We start from the raw sequence: 22500 nt of genomic DNA, 5'->3' as shown, positions 1-22500 counted from the left end.
TTATAACTCATATCATTAATGGGAGCCTACATTATAACACATATGATTAATGGGAGCCTACATTATAACACATATGAATAATGGGAGCCTACCTTATAACACATATGATTAATGGGAGCCTACATTATAACACATATGAATAATGGGAGCCTACCTTATAACACATATATATGATTAATGGAAGCCTACCTTATAACACATATGATGATTGGGAGCCTACCTTATAACACAAATGATTAATGGGAACCTACATTATAACACATATGATTAATGGGAGCCTACCTTATAACAGAAATGATTAATGGGAGCCTACCTTATAACCCATAATATGATTAATGGGAGCCTACATTATAACACATATGATTAATGCATGGGAGCCTACCTTATAACACATATGATTAATGTGAGCCTACCTTATAACACATATGATTAATGGGAGCCTACCTTATAACACATAATATGATTAATGGGAGCCTACCTTATAACTCATATGATTAATGGGAGCCTACATTATAACACATATAATCAATGGGAGCCTACATTATAACACATAATATGACTAATGGGAGCCCACCTTATAACACATATGATTAATGTGAGCCTACATTATAACAGATATGAATAATGGGAACCAACCTTATAACAGGTATGATAAATGGGAGCCCACCTTTTTACACATATAACCAATGGGAGCCTACCTTATAAAACATAATATGATTAATGGCAGCCAACCTTATAACACATATGATTAATGGGAGCCTACCTTATAACACATAATATGATTAATGGGAGCCTACCTTATAACACATAATATGATTAATGGGAGCCAGCCTTATAACACATATGATTAATGGGAGCCTACCTTTTAACACATATAATTAATGGGAGCCTACCTTATAACACATAATATGATTAATGGGAGCCTACCTTATAACAGATACGATTAATGGGAACCTACCTTTTAACACATATAATTAATGGGAGCCTACCTTATAACACATAATATGATTAATGGGAGCCTACCTTATAACACATATGATTAATGGGAGTCCACCCTTTGGGACACGGCAAGAGGGAAGGAGTAGTCGTAAACGTCGATGGTGTGGTATATCCAGGTCGAGGGTATTCACACACATAACCTAGTCGTTTGGTACAGGGATAATTTTTCCAATAGCCTATCGTTCTTAACCTAACCATTGCAACACAAGTGGATGTTTCTTTCCCTGGAATAACACAGCAGCTGAATTATTTTACTGATATATAATAATAATAATAATAATAATATAATAATAATAATAATAATAATAATAATAATAATAATAATAATAATAATAATAATAATAATATAATAATAATAGTAACAATAATAATAATAATAATAATAATAATAATAATAATTAATAATAATAATAATAATAATTAATAATAATAATAATAATAATAATAATAAATAATAATAATAATAATAATAATAATTTTAATAAAGCTCAAGTATTGATTTGTATTAGCAAAGAAAAGAAAAAGGAAATAATTTTCCGCTTCTGTGCTTTAGAGTTTGCATTTTCTTTTCTCTGTAAAACTGGCAAATAGGTAACATAAAGATAATCCATGAATAAGCAGATGAAAATGAAACTAGTGAGCTAAAGTCAAAAAATTAAAAAAGGAGAAAATAAGAATGGAGCAAGCATATTGGTCAAATCCACAAAAGGTATTCAAAACGCCTAGCAAGCAGCAATGTTAACAGCCAGGTACTCGCATTAAGCCTGATATGATGAGAGAATGTGAGTAAAGAGCCTTTTCTAAGACCTCAACTTTGCGCCATTTAGTGCCGTACTTGTTGAACACAGGGTCACAAAGGATTCAATTGTCTGATGTCACGTCCACCCAGTGGATATTGCGCTATATAAAAGCTCAATTTTTTACACATTAATTTATTTTACATTCTATGGTAAGATTCAAAATGACAACCCTATTTTAATAAGGTACACATAATTAATTTTGATGGTGATGGTTATGATGATGATGATGATGATGATGATGATGATGATGATGATGATGATGATAATGATGATGATGATGATGATGATGATGATGATAATGATGATGATGATGATGATGATGATGATGATGATGATGATGATGATGATGATGATGATGATGATGATGATGATGATGATGCACGAAGCAGCATAGATATAATCCATTAAACAAACATCTGATGTGAACAGGATTCATCACCTATGTTGTCCAAGCGAGGCACATTTGGGGTTACTTATAGGTAGTATGCGCTTGTCTAAGATGCTCGTAACATTGCCATCCGGAAGTATAACGGACCAACACACAAAACTGTGTGTATCCATGAACGTTTATAGTCTGGTTACTACAGTTCAGTGAGCATTACTCATAAACACGGATGGCAAAAAACAATAACAAAGACCTGAGTGACGTCATCTTCGAACTATCTATATTACCCAAGAAAAAAGAAAAGGAAAGTGCATGAAGCGCGGCCATAACTTTACGAAGGCCACGCTGACACTGACCAAAAAATGACGTCAAAATGCCAGTCTTTTGCCACAAAAGAAAACAAATTGTGAGTTGTATTCAACAGTTCAACCAATGAAATAATGTGTTTCCTTGAGCTCTAGTAACGACAACTCACTCGACGCTACACAAACCTAAAAAATGACGTCAAACTGCCAGTCCTAGAGGGTTCTAGTGTCAGGCCGTAGCCATCGTTATGTTATAGCCTGATACTGAAATCCAAAAGGACTGGCAGTTTGACGTCATTATTTGGTTTTTGCACTGCCTAGTGAGTTGTCGTTAGTAGAGCTCATGGAAACAAGTTATTTCATTGGTTGAACAACTCACGATTTGTTTTCTTTTGTGGCAAAAGACTGTCATTTTTTGGTCAGTATCAGGCCATAACTTTACGAAGGCTACGATCAGGCTGTATGTTAACGATGGCTACGGTGGCAGGCTATAACTTAACGATTGCTACGCTCTAACCCACTACCTTTGAAGTCACAATGCAATGCCTTAACCACTCAGTACTAAGTCCCTCGCCCCCCCCCCCCCTCTCCTCCCCCAACAAATAATAATAATAATAATAATAATAATAATAATAATAATAATAATAATAATAATAATAATAATAATAATAATAATTCATACCAGCAGCGAATAGTGATTGCAGTATGCAATAACGATCATGTTTTAACAACATGTGAACAATAAACTATACCAATACTCTTCAATAGTCGTAACGTCACTTCCTTCCTCATGACGCATGGTAACTTAGTAACACTGGCTCTAAACTATCGGAACAATGGCGGATGCTCGTATGAAATATTTCCCCGGCGAGCATAAAAGCGTATCCAGAGGAAAAAAACCCATAAATTTGACCATGTTTTGACTTTTACACATTCTGATTACAAGGCACATGAAAAGTTCTAGCCAGCATGAAGAATATAAAGTAATGATTTTCTTTGTTTAGAACCAACATGTCCGACGTTGCCGGGCGGCGTGACATCAGACTACTGAATCCAATTAACATAGGTTGTGATCAATTTATAGATAGAATGAAGTTGACGTCACTCTGGTCTTTGTTATTGTTTTTTGCCATCCGCGTTTATGAGCAATACTCACTAAACGGTATTATCCAGACTTAAACGTTCATGACTATACATAGTTTGTGTGTTGGTCCGTTGTACTTCCGGATGGCAATGTTATGAACTTCTTAGCCAAGCGCACACTATCAATAGATAGTTCGAAGATGACGTCACTCAGGCCTTTGTTATTGTTTTTGCCATTCGCGTTTGTGAGTTGTTCTCACTAAACTGTATTAACCAGACTATAAAAGTTCATAGTTACACAGAGTTTGTGTGTTGGTCCGTTATACTTCCGGATGGCAATGTTGTGAACTCCTTGGCCAAGCGCATTCTATCTATAGATAGTATGCAGATGACATCACTCAGGCCTTTGTTATTGTTTTTGCCATCCGCGTTTGTGAGTTGTTCTCACTAAACTGTGTTAACAAGACTATAAAAGTTCATAGTTACACAGAGTTTGTGTGTTGGTCCGTTATACTTCCGGATGGCAATGTTGTGAACTCCTTGGCCAAGCGCATTCTATCTATACAACTATGAATATAGGCAAATACACTTGTATGAGAAAATCAGATTTAATAAGTATACAGATTTATACAACTATGAATATAGGCTAATACACTTGTATGAAAAGATCAGATTCAATAAGTATACAGATTTATACAACTATGAATATAGGCAAATACACTTGTATGAGAAAATCAGATTTAATAGGTATACAGGACACTTAAAAGAGACAAAATTTTAAAAAATTGAGCTTTTATATATCGCAATATCCACTAAACGTGCTCCAAGCGCTTTACAATGGGGCCCTGGCCAACAGCAACACTAGTAGTAGCGTATGGCTACACCTCCAAATGTATTTCGTCAACCCAGCTTCTAAAGTCTTCCTCCGCCCTAAGGATGGTTTCGTAGCCAACTTCAAGTTTAGTGACTGGACAGTGGAGGACGATGTGATCACTGGTCTCTGGGGCTGCCTGACATTTCTGGCAGGTATCACTGTTTCGAAGTTTCCATCTGCACATATTTGATGCAGTTCTGCCATGTCCAGTTAAGATGCGGTTTGATGAAATCCAGTATTTCCTGGCGTTATTGAATGCAGGCACTCTTTTGGTTGGATCTTTAATGATGTTTCCTCCTTTTTGTGTTTCCCTGTTCCACATTTCTCTCCACTTTTCCTCCACACTGAAGTCTACCATTTTTGTTAGGTGGAAAGGTCTTCTCGATTTAAGTCTGGTTGTTGAAGGTGCCCCCTTTACGATTGATTACTACTTAACATGTAGGACGGGATATGACGCTTGTTCGGCGATATTATTTTTTTTTCGTAAAATGACAACGCTGTTAAAGGCCAGGTACTCATTTTACACCTGAGTACGGTGAGAGAATGTTAGTAAAAGCCTTTTCCAAGGAATCAACTATGCGCCAATGAGGCTCGAACCCAGGACCTTCTGATCCGAAAGCGAGTGCCAGACCACTAGACAGCATAGTCGCACAACATGGTACTCAGGGGCGTGGCTATATTGGTTGATTTGGTGCCTGGCACCGTTCTATCTTTTTAACTCTCTCGAGTTCATATGAATGGAAAATCGAACAAATTTGTACGATTTACAATGAGGGTGAACTTGAGAGAGTTAAAATGAATGGATTACAGTATTTTAAAAATAATAATAATAATAATAATAATAATAATAATAATAATAATAATAATAATAATAATAATAATAATAATAATAATAATAATAATAATAATAAAAGTAAGAAATGTTATATGCCGCTCTTACTTATTTGAGTAAGTCTTTTCTTTCATTCTTTAAAAAATCTTTCTTTTGTTTTAACAAATATAGCATGTTTCAAGTCATTTTCTTCCGATCCAGGCACCACCTTATACTGTGAGCATGCCACGCCACTGATGATGCTAAGATTACACATCATTATTCATCATCATCATCGTTGCCTTTTTCACCCTGGGTCAGGGTATAGGCCACAGACAAACAGTTTCCATCCTTCTCTATCCTGAGCTAACCTTTTTTTTTATCTCATTCCAGGTCTTACCACTTCTCTGTATATCAGCTTCTTTAATTCTTATAAATTCTGTCATTCCAGAAACTCTTCGGTCGCCCAAGCTAAAAAAAAAGGATTTGGTTTGTCCGTCTGCGTTTCTGTAAAGGTTTGAGTTTAACGGAAAGGGGTGTTAACCCTTTGCCAACCCCCAACCTGGAGGACCAGGTGACTCAAAGATGGGAGAATCACACACCATTAGTCGCCTTTTACGACACGCTGGCTTGGCGTTGGGCTATTCTTGACCCTCTCCGTTGAAGGACCCAGGACACCACATATCATTATTAATCAGGCCAAATTAATGATAAAAATGTAAAATATTCTTACCAGTGTGAGCTCTTCCCCAATATGTATAGTCAAATTTGCCTCCAGACTGCCATGTGTATACGTATGAGGTACCAGATGATTTGGTGTTGGATAACCCAATCCAATATAGGCGACCTATTCTCAGGTTTGCGCTCACAAATGCTTGAGAATATCTATCATTTAAAGTAGCTAAATTTCCTCCCAATTTTTGGCATCTTTTTTGTGCATCGTCAAACGTTTTTGATTGACTATTAAACGTGAAACACCTATCGTAGTAGCCTATACCTCTCTGTAAATATAGAAAAATAAAATTTGATTATTTTCTTTTGTTTTTGGTAATAAACAACAACAACAACAACAATATTTTTTTTAAAACAACAACAAAAAACAAAAACGAATAGCCACGATCTATGCTCAGTGTGATCTAATACCCCAAAAGAGTATTATGTCAAAGTTATTTCGATGCGGAAATTTGAAATCATAGTCAACAGAATCTTCTTCCCCTTTCCGCTTTCCAGTGTTTGCTAGATTACTCTTAAAAGTCGTTATAGTCACTTCAGTTCATACAGCTTTTTGCTCTGGTGGAATGTCATCAGTTTGTGACCTGTAAATAGTTCCAGTCCCACTGTGGAGCAAAGATGAGCCCTTGCAAAAATGACATTTTCTATAACGCAATGCCCACTAAACGTGCTCAAAGCGCTTTACAAGGGTTCCATGGCCAATAGCAATACAGAAATATTTAGGACGAAACGTGACGCCTGTTAGGTGATATTACAATTTTTTGGGAAAGAGACAACGCTGTTTACGGCCAGGTACTCATTTTACACCTGAGAACCGGTTAGAGAATGTGAGTAAAGAGCCTTCTCCAAGGACTCGACTATGCACCGAGCGAGGCTCGAACCCAGGACCTTCCGATCCGAAAGAGAGTGCCACACCACAAGACCACATAGCCACACAAAAGGCTGCTTACTACTTTTTTCCTTTTTCAATACTCTGGTGAAAAAGAGTTACTTGTCTAAGAAATATTATAATAGTGCTTATCAAACGTCATATCCCAACCTAAACATACCGGTTTTTTTTACCCTTTGTAAAGCAAATTTGTGACCTACTGGCTCAGAAAAGTGTCATGTCAAGGTGATAGTGACAGCTGGAAATTAAATTTCTAGTCAAGAATATGAAACTTGGGTTAAGTTCATGCATTTCTTTGAGGAGAACAAAAATAGTTTGCTAACATGCTAAAACTCAAAATTTCCTATTTCTGATTACTTCAAATTCAAATTCTCTTTTTAGCATAATTTAATTCATTCCAACAATACCGAATAAGTAGACATTGACCTATATATAAACTCTCATTTATATTGTTGTGAAATCATTGGGGAATGTTAATATCAATGTTATATTATTGTTAGCAATAAATGTGCTTCATACCTTTTTACATCCTTTGAATTTGTCCCACTCTGCAGTACTCCGTACACTCTTGCTCCTTTTACAAAACCAATATTTAATCCGTCTCTGGCAATCAAAATCTGCCCACTTGCCAAACTGTGGATGATTTTGAAAAAAAAACCCAACACTATCATTATCGAGTAATAATGATGATGATGATGATGATGATGATGATGATGATGATGATGATGATAATATATAATATTAATAATAATAATAATAATATAATCATCATCATCATCATCATCATCATCATCATCATCATCATTATGATCGTCATCATCATCATCATCATCATCATCATTATCATCATCATCATCATCCTCATCCTCAACAAGTGGGCGGGATTGGTGGGGAGATCCTCGGTTAGTATTGTGCTGAAATCTTTAGAGAATTGTCAGTCTGACCTTAACAAAGGCAACGCTATCCATGATTGTTCTGGGTACTCTGGAAAAAACCCATATTTGAAAATTTGGCCGGAAAACTCGTCCTTCGAATATCGATCGATTTAAACGACCCTCATCTTAGCAGAAACTTCGCCGTTTTTGCCAAGATGAGGGTCATTTAAATCGATCGATAATTGAAGGACGAGTTTTCGGGCCAAATTTTCAAATAATATGGGGTTTTCCAGAGTACGGTACTGTTGCCATTTATTGCTACCGTTTATCGACTTCATTTGGGAGTGTCACCTTCCACACCACTTTCAATAAACTAAATACTGACTTTGCTCATCAATCAAATATGTATTAAGAAAATTTCAGATTGTCTATTCATTCTTTCATATGCTGTTTTGACCAGTAGCCCAAACTATTTGGATTTTGAGGTGGTAGCTGTGAGTATTTGAGGCAGGTCACTTTTAGACGGCCCCAATTCCACACTATTATTAATACTCTTCAGGCTAGGAAGGGAAGCCTGTATAAGCTGACATCAACAGTTGAGATTATTACAAAATTGATAAACAACAATATATATATATAAATATATATATATATATATATATTATATATATATATATATATATATATATATATATATATCAATATTCATAATCTAGCTGGAGATTGTTCCTTCCTGAGAAATTATGAGCTCATGGAAATGTTGCTAGAGGCTATTTTAGTTGACATACTCATACTGCAATGTGTTGGGATTTGGACTGCTCGGGTTTTCGGTAGTTACGCGTATTTAACAAGACTTTACTTTTCAGCATACAATATCTATTTGCGACCAGACTACCTTTATTGTTTGCTGGTTGACTAATTATTTTTCAACAAATTGGGAAATAATTCAATTTCACACAGGCAAAGATATACTTAAAGTTTGCTTGAGAGAAAATACCATAAAACGAATGGCTTTCTATCTCCCCGACTCTAAAACCAAATGATCATGATATTTGGGCTTCCCAAGCCAAAGTGATGTATCCGATAAAACACTGATTTTCAATGCATTGTTTTAATTACACTATATCCAAGCCAATCCACCACACCAGGGCGACATATCCGTAACGCATAGTGTGTTTTTTCACTGATAAAAATGCACATAAATGAATACCCCAATACTAACAAATCTGAAACGTTTTTCATATTTAATAGTTTTATCAAATGTTTGAAAATATTAGAAACGTCATATTTCCCTTGGACGGCAGTACCCTGTAAGAACAATTCTGCAGAGTAAAAATAATAGAGAATAGGGTAAGGAAGGGTGGAAAATGATGATAAACGTAGTACAATTTTGTCTTGGAAATAAATTAATGTGAACTGTCGTCTCCAAACAGTATTATGTTGGGGCAAGCCAGTTGCCACCAAGTGACTTGACAGTCAAATCGATCAGAAATGTGTGATTGGATCTTTTGTTTAAGAAACTATGTCTATTTACTTTGATGAAAAAATCGTTTAAAAATTGGCCCAAGCCTTGTATATTTTATTGTACAATACTTTTTTAGTATCTATGTGCGGCTATGTGGCCTTGTGTTATGACGCTCGCTTTCGGAATGGAAGGTCCTGGGTTCGAGCCTCGTTCGGCGCATAGTTAAGTCCTTAGAAAAGACTCTTTACTCACATTCTCTCACCGTACTCAGGTGTAAAATGAATACCCATCAACAGTGTTGTCTCTGTCGGAAAAATTGTAATATCGCCTAACAGGCATCATGTCTCGTTCTACATGTTACGTGTTGCTGTTGGGACCCATTGTAAAGCGCTTGAGCACATTTAGTGGATAGTGAGCTATAGAAAAGCCCAACTTTTATAAAAGCTCAAGCCTTATAAATTCACCTTGACATAATATCATTATTGATTTAAGGTAGTGGGTCACAAAAAATGGTTACTCACAAAACTTGATATTGCAACGCAGACTTTGTCCACCCCATCCATATGGGGCTGCTTCCACATCCAGTTGGTATATGTCATTGGGGTAACGCCATCTGACCAGGAAAAGCTGAGTCGTCTTTTGAAATCATTGAGACCAATCCAGCTATATTTATGGGAACCCCCTGTGAATTGAATATTGAGGGGTGAGCAGAAATATTGATTTCTTGTTTTATTCAGGAATAACAATTGTATTTCACGTATATAATCACACCCTCTCTCTCTCTCTCTCTCTCTCTCTCTCTCTCTCTCTCTCTCTTTCTTTCTCTCTCTCTCACACACACACATACATACACATACACACAATGATGATAACAATATTAAGAACAGCACTATAATCATAGCCTGGCAATGGCACTCGGATCCATTCTGAGGGCATGTCCAGTCTCCTCTTTACAGCTTCAGATACTGCTTCAATTTTAGTGTGTTTAGCCAGTTCTTTGTTTGAAATTACTTTTTGTCAAAATATGCTCAGGATCCTTCTTAGGCATTTGATTTGGAATGCATTTACATTACAATGTCGTCTGCAAAGTCGAGATCTTCTAATGTCTCCGTAAAAGTCCAGCTGAGTCCGGTTTTCTTATTTTCTACTGATTCCTTCATGACCCAGTCATGCCTCACTCCTGTGTCACTATTAAATCCTTCTGTCACTTTGTTCCCACAAATTACCTTGGCGGAAGTTTTTACAGAGCTTCTGAATTATGTTAACAATTTTTGTAGAAATGCCATAATGCCGTAGAATACTCCAGAGAGCCGGCCTCTGGACACTATCGAAGGCCTTCTCAAAGTCTATGAAGTTTTCAAATATGGGTAAATTCCATTCTTGCAACTGTTCGAATATTTGTCTTAAGGTGAAGATATGGTCGGAGCATAAGCGGCCCTTTTGGAACCCCGCTTGCTGTTTTTGAGCTTCAGTTCTATTGCTGAGTTCATGCGGTTCAAAACTATTCTGCTAAATATTTTGTTTGTAAGTTAGAGCAGCATGATGCCTCGCTAATTTCCACAATCAGATAGAGTACTCTTTTTGGGCAGTTTGGAAATTAATCCTCCACTCTGTTGGTAGTTCTTCTTATTTCCAGATATCAAAATACCTTTTGCAAGATTTGGTGAGTGATTTCCTTTTCTATTTTCAACATTTCACTCGGTTCTCACCTGCTACTTTGCCTGTGCTGAGACTTTCGATTCCACATTTTATTTCTTCGGCGGTTGGGGTTCTGTATTGATTTGTAGATCTATTAGTACAGATCTGATGTGTGTACGTAGTCTTGGTGGTGCTTTGTTCAGTACAGTTTCTAAATGTTCTTTCCTTCGTTCCATTTGATTTAATTCTTGAGGTAGAAAATTTTCTTCTGAATCTTTTACAGGTAGATCACAATCCTGGACGTCTTTCGGCAGCATTTTGGGTGGCTGGTACAGCGTTCTCATATCTTGTCTTTGGTTTGTTTTCTCAGCTCTATCAGCAATCATGTCATAATAGTTTTCCTTGTCCTGTCGTACTGATTTTTTATGCTTTTGCCTAGTGTTGAGTACTCTTCTTGTAAGCGACCATGGATTCTTTGAGAACTCGTTTACAATAGTTTTTCTTTTGTCTGCTTCCTTTCTCAAATCCGTTTCCAAGATTCTTCTGATATCCATTGTTCCTTTTTTTCTTTTTAGTGGGTCCTAGTACTTTCTGGCTTACCTCTATGAGTTCTTGACTGAATTTTGTGATATTCACTTCTTGGTCATCAGCTTGTAACACTTGATATCTATTTGCTAGCTCGAGCTTGAATTGTTGTGCAATATGAAGATCGTGTAGTTTTCTTGTATCAAATTTTCCTTTTCTTTTAGCGCCTAGCATATCTCAATTTCAATCTGATTATTGCAATAAACAACTCATAATGAATTGCAATATCAGCACCTCTTTTAGTTTTCACATCTAGTAATGATGTTCTCCATTTCTTGTTGATCATAATGTGGTCGATTTGTTTTTGTTTGTTTTTTTTGTATTACCATCAGTGGAAGTCCAAGTGTACTAGTCTATTTTCTTTATGTTTGAAAACGGTACCTCCAATGATTAGGTTGTTGTCTTCACAGAATTCTATCAATCGTTCACCATTGTCATTTGTCTCTTGTAGTAAACCTTCTTTCCCATAAGTTTGTTCTCTTGTTTCATTATCTCGTCCAACCTTTGCATTTAGTTCACCAAGCACTAAAACTACATGTTGCTTTGGAGTCTCTTGCACTGTTTGATTTAGCTTATCAAAAAGATTTCTTTCTCATCCTCACTCTTGTCCCCTTGTGGGCCATAACGAACAATTACTGTCAATTTAGCATATTTTGAGTTGAATCTTGCCTTGAGCAATCATGCTCTCATTAGCTTCCATTCTAGTAGAGTCTTTCTTGCTTTTCTTTTTGATAATAGAAGAGCAATGCTGTTAAAATGCAGTTCATCTCCTCTTCCTGAATAGATATTTATCTGCCCTGTTGCAAGATTTCTATGGCCATGTCCAACCTAACATAACTCGGATATTGCCATCGTGTCCGTTGATATCTGTTCATTTCATTTGTGGCCTGTGCCATCTTGTCATTTGGTAGAGTGTTCTAACATTCCAAATTCCCAGTGGAATGCTTTGTTTTGGTTGAAGAAGAGACAATGGTGTCTGGTTGCTGCCTTACTTTCAGATTTGACCACTATCTATCATAAATACGGAGCTCTGCGTCACCAGTTCCGTCGATTTGTGAACCGCCGATCCAGACCTATGTGATATTGCTCTTCTCCTACCTTTCTTATCGTTCTTTGTTTCTGTGTCAGTGTAAGTAACAATGGTCTTTCTGAGATCTGGTCGTTAGCTCTATGCTCAACCCCCAGACTTGGAAGGCCAGGATTGTTTAGAGATTCACTCCCAGAATGGTTGCCTTCCAGGGCTCTTGAGTCCGTTCTACCCATTTTTGCTTTGTTTAGAATGGCTTTCTCCTTGACGATTGCCAACCAAGGCTGATGAAGTTCACCATTAATAAGCTGCCAGGAGTATTTTTCGGGGCAAAAGGCGAGGAAGTGGACAAATAATAAGTAACCAAACGTGCCTGATGCCTGAAGTTAAGTGATGAAGCCAATGGCTTTAAACACATAAATGGGCCCAGTCCCAACAACATTAAAATGATTAAGTGATGTTTAATTCCTCATTTACTCGTACTCGTACTTTATTTGATTGAACAATCGGGTTAAACTGATGCCTGTATCCTGAAACAACAAACCATACCAGATTCCCAACTATTCTTTATATTCGGTAAGCTAAAGTGATAAACGAGTTATATAAGAGTCCCCCTTATACTTCTTATGATAATAAATACAAGTTTACCTTTTGACAGAAAACCGACAAGAAAGTCATTTTCCTGATCATCTGTAATTGCAACAAGACTTGCGGACTCTTTATGACATAAATGATTTGCAAGGTACCAGGTTGCACCGGGTTTATAATAAAGATATCTATAGCAGGATCCTCTGAAGGATAACCAGTCAATTGGACATGCCCATGTTAGGCTGCTTGGTAAGTTTGTTGGAGGTGCAGTTGGTGATGGAGTGGGATAGTTTATCACATTACCTGGAATAGGTGAACGAGTTTAGTTTAGAATGTTTTGTGTTCATAAGATATAGGGAATGAGATTAGCGGAAGAGTAGCGTCCCTTGATTGGACGTCACCTTACAGAGAGAACGTCAAAATGGTTTTGCGCATGCGTCTCTCTCGTCCTCGCTTTCGGTGAAGTGTTTCATGCCGCTTTCACCGGAAGCGAGGACGAGAGACGCATATGCACAACCAACATGTCGTTATCTCTCTAATAACTTTTCCGCCGGTGACTTCCAATCAAGGGACGCTACTCTTCCGCTAATCTCATTCCCTATTGCGGTTAGTGGTGATATTATTTTTTATTTAGCGCTCTACACCAAGACAAGAGATTAATGAAAACAATTTGCAATCAAAAATTAAAATGATGAGGTTATATGTAATAATGGAATTATTATACATAGCATTAATAGAGTGCTTCATCTCATTAAAACAAACTCTATGTTCTTTACAAAATCTTAGCCAAATCTATTATTATCAGAAATGGCAAGCCAAACAAATATGTAAATATATATAGCACAGAATCTTGTAGTTATGATGTAAAAACATGATTCCTTTTTTTGATGAGGCTAATGATGATGGTAATGATGATGATGATGATGATGATGATGATGATGATGATGATGATGATGATGATGATGATGACGACGACGACAATGATGATGATAATATAGCTGATGATAATCCTAGTATGGTGATGGTGGTGGTTGCAATTATGTGTCATAATGATGATAATGATGATTTCGCTGGTGATAAGAACAAAAAGAGTATTCTAGTATTGTCTAAATCACAAAAATTAGAAAATGTGTGATGAATCAGTACCGGCCAAAAATGAAAGCAAAATATATGGAAACAACGCATCCCTAAAAATCAGCTTGCAATAATTAATTATGATTGATTCAATAATTGGTCTCTCTGTCATCTTTTCCCAAAGTCCAACTTACCAAGTTTCTTGCATATCGAAGGATTGTGATCCATACACGATGCAGCATTCCATCTTCCCGTTTTCTTATTGACCAATATACAACTCTTGCTTTGATTAGAATTGGGCTCATCAATGTCCCAGTTATAGAAAGCGAAAGGTTGATGGTCAGTCCACTGCCACCCAGTGTTGATGGTCCGGTCATTGCCTCCTGACCAGAAAGTGTTCGCATCAACAGACTGTAGTCGTCCATCAAGGTAAAACATTTCATTTGCGTCCCTTACTGACAACAAATCACCACCTTTGGCCTTGCAAGAGTTTCTGGCTTCGTGCCAATTCAGAGTTTCTTTGTTGAATCTGTAGCAATAGTCGGTGTCAGGGCTATCCTCCCATCCCGGACCACAGTTCACACTACCAGGAGCTAAAAACAAAAACAAGGGAGAAACAATCAACGATAGAAACGTCCATCCGTTACACGGCCAGTATCTAAAAGTTGTTTTTTTTCTTCAGTCAGCACCTCTCATTTTGCCTGCCTAAAGCATCCGTTTACGAAAAAGAAAACATGTTAGTGAAGCACGTAATAAAATTCAATAAATGAAAATGGGTAAGGCATGCGGCAAGAATGACTGACATTAAGTAGATATCAAGATCAACTGGATACCAGCCATAGACTGGAACACAAGTGGGAAAAATAACTTGACAATACATATTGGTTGATATCATCTTAAGGCCACCATGAAGGACAAGCCTGAAAGAGAACTACTTTCTGCTAATAAAGGACACAGTCTAAGTAACATGGTAATTAAAATACAGGAGGTGCTTGAGTTTCTAAATGAGGTGTAGCAGCGCATTCAAAAACATGTGAGAGTCAGTTTGATTATTTATAGGGAGGTTTATGACATTGATAACGCATTTAAACTTGCACTTTTTATAAAAGTATCCCAGCAACATCAATTAAAATGTGTTCAAAGCACATTACAATGAATATCTAGCTGCCTGCAGCACTTAATATGTGGCACAAAATATTAGACCTGTAAGGCGCTATCACATCTTTTTATGCTGATACTGGCCAGGTAATCATTTTACACCAGAGTACGATATGCAAATGTGAATAAAGAGCCTTTTCCAATTACTAAATTTTGCCCAAAGAACTCAAACCACAGGCCTTCAGGTCAGACGGAGATTGTCATACCACAAAATCACAAAGCCGTACATTTCATCAATCAGTAATAAGAAAATGACATAAGTGTTATCAAATTTTAGATTTGAAGTCCAAATGTACTTAGGGAGTCCTGGCTTGAAATATGGAAAAATATGAATTTTCGAATTTGATTATAATTTTGGTATCATCTGAAAGGTAATTCATTTAGCTATCTCTCTGTGAAAACCATTTTGGCATAAAGCAAATAGTTTTTGAGAAAATCTGGTTATTCTGAGGTGTACTTTTGGCTGAAAATAGCAAAATTGCTCAACTTCACACAAGTTTATGATAGCTATTCGACTAACCAAGATATATTATGGATTCACTTCATTACAAAATATCTACAGTGATTTCCCTTTGTTTTCAAACTGTTGTTCTACTTCCTTTTTCATTGAAGATCAAAATTTGAGCCAAAACTGTGTTTATTTGATGTAAAATTGATAATTTATTGATTGAGAAGGTTGTACCAACATTCCAATCATGTCAGACAAGAAAGGCAAGCCAAAATATACTAAAAAAAGAAAATTCTGTGGAAATCGATACAGTAACAAGATTAGAATTGTGTCAAGTGATTTAGAGAATGAGACAGTGACAGAGAATGCATGTGTACCATCGGTTTTATCAGAGACGAGAGATGAAGAACATTTTAAACAAAGTGCCACGCCCACTTCAAGTAGATCAGAGAAAAACATTTTAGGACAGTTTGTTGATTCTGGGGAAAATAGTTCAGGAAGTGATAGTGAAATAGATGATGAAGTTACTGATAATCTAGATGAAATATCAGGAAATAGAATAATTGACATGGCTATTTTGAATGAAAATATATCATCGATGTTGAAATGTACATTTTGCTCGGGGAAAATCACGCTGAAAGAAAGCAAGCGACTTGGTCTTGGGAGTATGCTACTTTTTTCTTGTAAAAATAATTGCGCTAAACAAAATCCATTTCCAACTTGCCCCACTATAGATAAACTACAAAATTATTCTGTCAACCGTCGAGCTGCATTAGCAATGAGGTGTGTCGGAGGCATTAGGGCCGAGCTTCAAACTTTTTGTGGCCTAATGAATATACCACCCCCTGTTTCAAAAAGCACCTATCAATTTTTAAATCAAACTTTGCAACTATCAACAGAGAAGAATCAAGCAGAAAGTATGACCAAAGCTGCTAAGGAAGAGTATAACATGAATGATAATAGTGACATGGCGGATGAAGGTGGGGTGAGGGACTGTGATGTGTCGGTGGATGGCTCTTGGATGACCCGTCGGCATTCATCAAATATTGGTACAACTAGTGCTATTGGGTGTGTTACTGGCAAAATTCTAGACACAGAGACACACAGCAAAGCATGTAAGTCCTGTGACTATTGGGAACAAAAAGATAAGACGTCTGATGGCTACAAAAAATGGCGCGACAGTCACATCGCTACTTGCTCGGTGACACATCAAGGATCATCAGGAGCGATTGAAGCGGATTCGGCTGTCACAATGTTCAATCGTTCAGTCGAGCTACATCAACTAAGGTATAAAAGATACATTGGAGATGGTGATCCCAACAGCTTCAAAAAGGTCCATGACAGCAAGCCCTATGGTGCTGATTGTCCAGTTGAAAAGATTGAGTGTGTTGGACATGTTCAAAAACGCATGGGTACCCGTCTACGTAATCTCAAGAGAGATTTGAAAGGTAAACCCCTTTCTGATGGAAAGACGATAGGTGGCAAAGGGAGGTTAACAGATGCACAAATTGACAAGATAACCACATATTATGGAAATGCCATTTGTGGCAATAAGAACAACCTAGAAGCCATGCGAAAAGATTTGGGCGGTGTATTTCCACAAGCAGTCGTCAGATACCTTTGCTATCCATAATCTGTGTAACGATGAATGGTGTGGTTATAGAAAAGCAGAGGCAGCAGGAACTGTAAAGCAGTATAAACATACTAATAATCTTCCTGTTGCAATCATGGATGTAATCAAACCAATTTTCAAAAGCTTGTCTGACAATTCTCTCTTGAAAAAATGTTTAGAAGGCTACACCCAGAATGAGAATGAGAGTTGGAATGCGACAGTGTGGAAGTTATGCCCTAAAGCAAAATACCATGGCCTTACAGTAGCCAAAACTGCAGTATCAATAGCTGTGACATTATATAACGATGGGGCAACAGCATATCTGTCAATTCTTCAAAATCTAGAATTGGTACCAGGAATTTACACTAAAACATTCGTTCTCGCCAAGGATAATGTGCGGATAAAAGCATCAAGGAGAAAGGCATCAGAGGCATCTGTAGAAAGCAGAAGGGCTAAGAGAAGAGCCAGGAAAGAAAGAGATGAAGCCCAGGAGGATGGAGCATACTCCAAAGGAACCCATGATTAAATTTCCATTTAATTTACCAAATATTTTAAGATTTATGATGAATTTACGTTAAATTTTATAGCCGTGAAAAGTTTGTCGAAAATTAGGGTAATACATGTGTTTTCCTGTGATATTTTCTTTGTTTGTAAAGATTTTCCTCTAACTTTTGGCATACATGTAGAACATAAACATAGTTATGGCATGAACTAGGATTATTGATGTTGTATTAAAACTTTTTCTTTTATAAGTCATTATGTATTGATAATTGTCGTTAAAAATTGCTGATTTTTGACAAAAGATGAAACATTTATTTTAAAAAAATATTACACATAGGCAAAAGATCCTAGTTCATGCCATATCTATGACAATGATTAGCAAGCACTGTAAGTATTAACACACTGAGAGTGATAGCAAAGAAAATATCACAGGAAAACGTTGTACCTAATTTCAGTTGACAAATTACCTCCCTTTTTTTGAAAATAGCAACCATTCAAAAACTATTCTTGATAAATCAACAAATGATGTACCAAATGAAAATATATAATGTTTTATAGTTACTGTCCAAATTTCATTGAGATATATGCATATTTAGTGTACCAAATCCTTGTATTAGTGGTATAGGTGCGCCAAGCTAGGACTCCCCCCAAGTGCCCACGCAAAGGAAAGACAAAGTAGATCAATCCAAGTGCCTTATATTAGACTACTTACAAATTTTACTATGACCCAAGCACAGAATCCCAGCCAAATGAGTCACGCTCAGATTATTAAATGGCAATACAAAAATGAATGTGACAGCTTAAAAAAAAAGAATAAAATACTAAACACAGACTGTTTCTGGTTCAAAACTCTTTTTCAACCCAAAATAAAAATGGTTAAAACGATATTACTTATCGCAATATTCACTAAAATGTACTCACCGCGCTTTAAAAGGGTCTAATAAATAGAGGTGCCTAAATGAGTCAATAAAATGGAGATTAAGATAAAGGGAGTAAATCTAACTCATGAATGAACAACACAAAATAAACGACGGTTCCGCCTTTGGCCTTTTTCAAGTAAACACAAAATACATATATATTTTTATTTATTTTGTGTTTACTTGAGAAAGGCCAAAGGCCGAAACGTCGTTTAATTTGTGTTGTTCATGCATAAGTCAGATTTACTCCCTTTATCTTAATCTCCATTTAAAAGGGTCTCCAGCCTAAATGATTGAAGAATGGGTTTTAGACCAAATCCTTCAGTGTTTGGTATTTTGTTCCATTTTGAACCTTTAAATCAATTTTTGAACATTACTTTTCACAGTTAGAGCTTCTGGCAGCTTGGTATTCAAATCAAGAGAAATTAAATGAATATGTCAATGGAACGATTTACTAATTTATATGTCTATAATTATATCATCTTAGTTAAAAAAACGGAAACAAAAGTTTTATTTTCTTTCTCGCTAAAGGACCCAAGCTTCAGGCAGGGCAAAATGTAGGTAGAGTAGTTTTGAGGCATGGACAGAATATAATGAGGAAGAGAATAATAGATGTAGAAGGATAGAAGAGACACACACAAGTGACCTCCCAGTCCACAAGGAAATGAATAATGAAAAATCCCCATCCTCAGATGGAAAACATTATCCACAAATTATGTTCATGACATACTTAGAGGCAAATCACTTCTGTGGTCCGATATCGAATTTTCATTCAATCTTCAGTACACTACTATATTGATATTCCTGAATCTCATGTCTGAACAGATGATGGAGAATGCACGATAACTATAACTATGATGATATCCTAGTTAGCATAATGGAGTGGGGGTGATAGGTTCCTTTCCACATGGCCTTCACTATCACAAAATATAAAGGGACCCAGCTACCCATTTACTGCTGAATGAATAAATTATAGGGATGCTGGAGTCAGTTCCAGACCTCGTTTAGAAAATTGAGTGCATTTAAAATACCAATAAACCTGATAGTAAACAACATAAAGTTCCTCTTATTCATCTTGTGGGAAAAATCTCTTTTTTTTTTTAAAGGATCTTTCTCAAGAAGGGACCCAGATAACATACGCAGGTATCAGCCACAAAGCAGTGTTGCAAGGAAGCAACATGGCAACGCTTCTTATTAAATATAAATCAGATCCCAACAGCAAAGCTTTCAAACTCGGATCCCCAGGTTGGAAGTGCATGCAATGCCTAATCCACTCAGCTATCTTACTCCAATCAGGTAAAACTTACGTGTAGCATCTTGTTGACAAATGTATCCCAATTTGGTGTCACAGTTGGTAGCCTTCCACTCAGAGTCAATATTTTCGTCGACCATAATATTCACACAATGATTATTTGCGCCAGAAGGTTCACCTTCATGCCAGTACTTAAAGGTAATCTATAAAATAATATTATACCATTCATGTATCTTCAGAAACACTGTAGAACACAATGGTTTATTTCCTTTAGGAGATAAACGTTACGTTGATGTTTAGTAGTAGAAGTAGTAGTAGTAGCAGCAGCAGTAGTAGTAGTAGTAGTAGTACTCGTAGTAGTAGGAGTAGTAGTAGTGGTAGTAGTAGTAGTAGTAGTAGTAGTAGTAGTAGTAGTAGTAGTAGTAGAAGTAGTAGTAGTAGTAGTAGTAGTAGTAGTAGTAGTAGAAGTGGTGGTGGTGGTGGTAGTAGTAGTAGTACTTTTAAAGTTATCATAAAATGTTGAATCTCAATTTTTTTCTACATCTAAATGTAAACCATTCATAGATTATAATAATGATAATAATGATAATAATAATAATAATAATAATAATAATAATAATAATAATAATAATAATAATATAATAATAATAATAATAATAATAATAATAATGAAATAATAATAATAATAATAATAATAATAATAATAATAATAATAATAATAATAATAATAATAATAATAATAATAATAATAATAATAATAATAATAATAATAATAATAATAATGTATAATAATCTAAAGATTTATTTAATAGATTAATTTTTTAATTGGTTGAATTATAAATTAATTTTTTTTTTAAATCGTGAAAAAAAAACCCCCCAAAAAAAAAACACTTGACCTTGTGGTCAACAGATACAAGTCATATAATTCACATTTCATGAATTATAGAATTCACATTTCATGAATCATAGAATTCACATTTCATGAATCATATAATTCACATTTAATGAATCATAGAATTCACATTTCATGAATCATAGAATTCACATTTCATGAATCATAGAATTCACATTTCATGAATCAACATTAAATAATACGACATGACGATGATGAGGGAGCTTTGTTTCTTCAACACCAACTAGTTTACATTTTTAAAAATTTGATAATGTTTACTTTATACTCAAGGGTCACTCCGATATAATACAAGGTTGACGTAGTGGATCACATTTCTGTTCAATATTTTGTATGTGCCGCTATGTGGCCTTGTGTTATGACGTTCGCTTTAGGGTCGGAAGGGTTCAGGGTTCGAACCTCGCGCTCGGCGCATAGTTGAGTCCTTGGAGAAGGCTCTTTACTCACATTCTCTCACCTTACAGGTGTAAAATGAGTACCTGGCCGTTAACAGCGTTGTCTGTGTCCGAAAAATTGTAATATCGCCTAACAGGCGTCATGTCCCGTCCTACATGTTAAATGTTGCTGTTGACCAGTGACCCCTTGTAAAGCGCTTTGAGCACATTTAGTGGATATTGCGCTATATAAAAGCTCAATATTTTAGAAGAATTGAGTGAACTGAAAGCTTGAATGTTCTATCTCGATTAATATTACATAGTTAGTTCAGTCTCTCCCATTCTAATATCATTTTGGCAGATGTCATCAACTACATACTCATTTTGCTTCTTACTTATTAATCTTCCATCATTTTTTTTCGCTGCATCTCCCTTCATTCTTTACGTTAAAATTACCTCTTTAGTCTCATCCAACCAAGCAAAGTGTCCATTCTTGGAAAGATCATTCAGCCCAATGTAAGGGCTCACACTGGCATTCTTGTTAGACAGAAGAGCTGTATATACCCCCAAAAAAATGAAAAATTGACAAAAATGCTACTAACAATAACAAATGATATAAATTGATAATGATAATATTTTATTTGATGAGAAAGACAAACTCATATATAATTTGAATTCAGTTAGAAATTAAAAAGGAAAGAGTTGAAATACTTCAAAAGGGACAAAAGACAAAGTAACTGTGGTCTAAAGGAAATGTTTTTTTTTTAACAACACTCCAAAGAAAAAGCATAAAGCTGATGGTCATAGCTCTGATTTTGTAAAAATCATTAGTCTCTTATAACTTGAAGCTTAAGCTTTATGCAATAATATTTCATTGAGAAAAAACAATATGGCACAGACATACATTCCTTACAGTATTGTACGCCCTATAGATGGTATGCACTTGACTAAGAAACTCACAACATTGCCATCCGGAAGTATAACGGACCAACAAACAAAAATTTGTTTATCCATGAACGTTTATAGTCAGGTTAATACAGTTTAGTGAGCATTACTCATAAACGCGGATGACAAAAAACAATAACAAAGACCTGAGTGACGTCATCTTCGAACTCTCTATAGATAGTATGCGCTTGGTATACTTAAACAAAATTGATGACATTACGTTATTTAATTCATAAATTATCTTTTAGAGATG

At 35.9% G+C, this 22500-nt stretch overlaps 1 protein-coding gene across 2 annotated transcripts in view; it reads right to left on the bottom strand.

The window, feature by feature from the left end:
• The window catches only part of LOC144957754 (macrophage mannose receptor 1-like), a 96873-nt gene that overhangs the window by 41109 nt on the left and 33264 nt on the right, over window positions 1–22500 (bottom strand). For both annotated transcript variants that reach the window (XM_078889149.1, XM_078889150.1), the window contains exons 15-22: window positions 21759–21856; window positions 20074–20221; window positions 14325–14723; window positions 13117–13359; window positions 9740–9900; window positions 7398–7511; window positions 5991–6258; window positions 1024–1223 (exon numbers count right to left, since the gene is read on the bottom strand). In XM_078889149.1, coding sequence (XP_078745275.1) covers window positions 1024–1223; window positions 5991–6258; window positions 7398–7511; window positions 9740–9900; window positions 13117–13359; window positions 14325–14723; window positions 20074–20221; window positions 21759–21856 — 1631 coding nt within the window. The remainder of the gene's footprint in view (window positions 1–1023; window positions 1224–5990; window positions 6259–7397; window positions 7512–9739; window positions 9901–13116; window positions 13360–14324; window positions 14724–20073; window positions 20222–21758; window positions 21857–22500) is intronic.

The sequence above is a fragment of the Berghia stephanieae genome, chromosome 12 (genome assembly GCF_034508935.2).
Source record: "Berghia stephanieae isolate SIO BIC M18660-M18661 chromosome 12, UCSD_Bste_1.3, whole genome shotgun sequence".
Classification (NCBI taxonomy): Eukaryota; Metazoa; Mollusca; class Gastropoda; order Nudibranchia; family Aeolidiidae; genus Berghia; species Berghia stephanieae.
Note: the sequence above shows the minus strand (reverse complement) of the source record. Positions and strands in the feature narration are given on the sequence as shown.